We start from the raw sequence: 1,219 nt of genomic DNA on the forward strand, positions 1-1,219 counted from the left end.
TTTAATAATTATTAATTAATAAAAATGAAAGAGTATATTTAAATAGTTTTTACACCCAATCATACATACACTGTAATAATAATCGATCAAAGCTTATTAATGAATACATATATATATATAAATAAATATGATTATTATTATTATTATTAGTATTTTTAATAATTTGTAATAATGAGTAAATAAATGAAAATAATGTTAAATTTAAATGTTTTATTAAATAATAATAATAATAATAATAATTTGAAGGAGAGAAATAATGTTTAAATTATTCGTGTTAATAAAATGAAAAAAATTTTTATTATTTTAAAATAAATACATTTATATTAATTAATTTAAAAAAAATATAATATATTATAATTAATTATATTATTATCATTATTATTACTATACATAAAAAAATGATTAATGCTTTGTCTTCGTGTTAAAGGAAGACATTATTGTCGAAGATTACAAAAAAAGAAATAATTGTACATTTATGGACGGAAACGTTACACGGTGATGTCCACGCACGGACGAACGCACGTGTCATGCGTAATTCTTCACTTTGTCAGGTATGTAGTTACTCGATAATATTTGTATAAAAAAAAAAAACTATACACTATCTGTTATATGATATAACTGTCGATAAAATGCAAATAATACTGGCGATGATTAGGTAAAAATTAATTTTAATATTTGTCGATGAATTGCAACCATCTTCTGCGCAATAACATTCTTCCCAATAAACACCATTTTCATATATGCCCCAATTACAAACACCTGAAACTCCTGTTTCAGCAACTGATGCACATCTTCTTATAACTTGTCTCCAACGACCATCCCCTAAAAAATTTCATCATTATTATTATTATTATTATTATTATTTCACTTTTAAACAAAATCTTTATTTGTCGAAGTTTCTAAGCATTCATTCCAGGTCTCGACTCCATTCCTCAGGAATAATTATTCGAATAATAATAATAAAAATGTGGGTCATACCACAATTTCTCATACATATTATTATTATCATTACGAGAAAGTAATTGGTAATAATAATAATAATAATAATTAATACTAACATATAAATCCTATCGGTCCTTGTTGAACGACTTTCATGCAAAATGAACCTGGAGTGTGAGATTCGTGACTGTTACATTCAACAGGAATATGTTTTTCTTTTTCGAAACTACTATAAGCCCCACAACTATCGTCATCTTTATCCTGAGCTGATGAACATTGA

General features: G+C 24.5%; 1 protein-coding gene across 1 annotated transcript in view; it reads right to left on the reverse strand.

Annotated features, from left to right (window-relative positions):
* Positions 1 to 598: 598 nt before the first annotated feature.
* Phum_PHUM441280 (uncharacterized protein) overlaps positions 599 to 1,219 on the reverse strand; it is a gene marked incomplete at both ends in the record, with an annotated part of 725 nt that continues 104 nt past the window's right edge. Inside the window, 2 exons of the mRNA XM_002429558.1 lie at positions 599 to 822; positions 1,059 to 1,219. The exon at positions 1,059 to 1,219 is cut by the window's right edge and continues 104 nt beyond it. Of these exons, the coding sequence (XP_002429603.1) occupies positions 599 to 822; positions 1,059 to 1,219 (385 nt within the window). The remainder of the gene's footprint in view (positions 823 to 1,058) is intronic.

Source organism: Pediculus humanus, genomic scaffold (genome assembly GCF_000006295.1).
Source record: "Pediculus humanus corporis 1103172108212 genomic scaffold, whole genome shotgun sequence".
Classification (NCBI taxonomy): Eukaryota; Metazoa; Arthropoda; class Insecta; order Psocodea; family Pediculidae; genus Pediculus; species Pediculus humanus.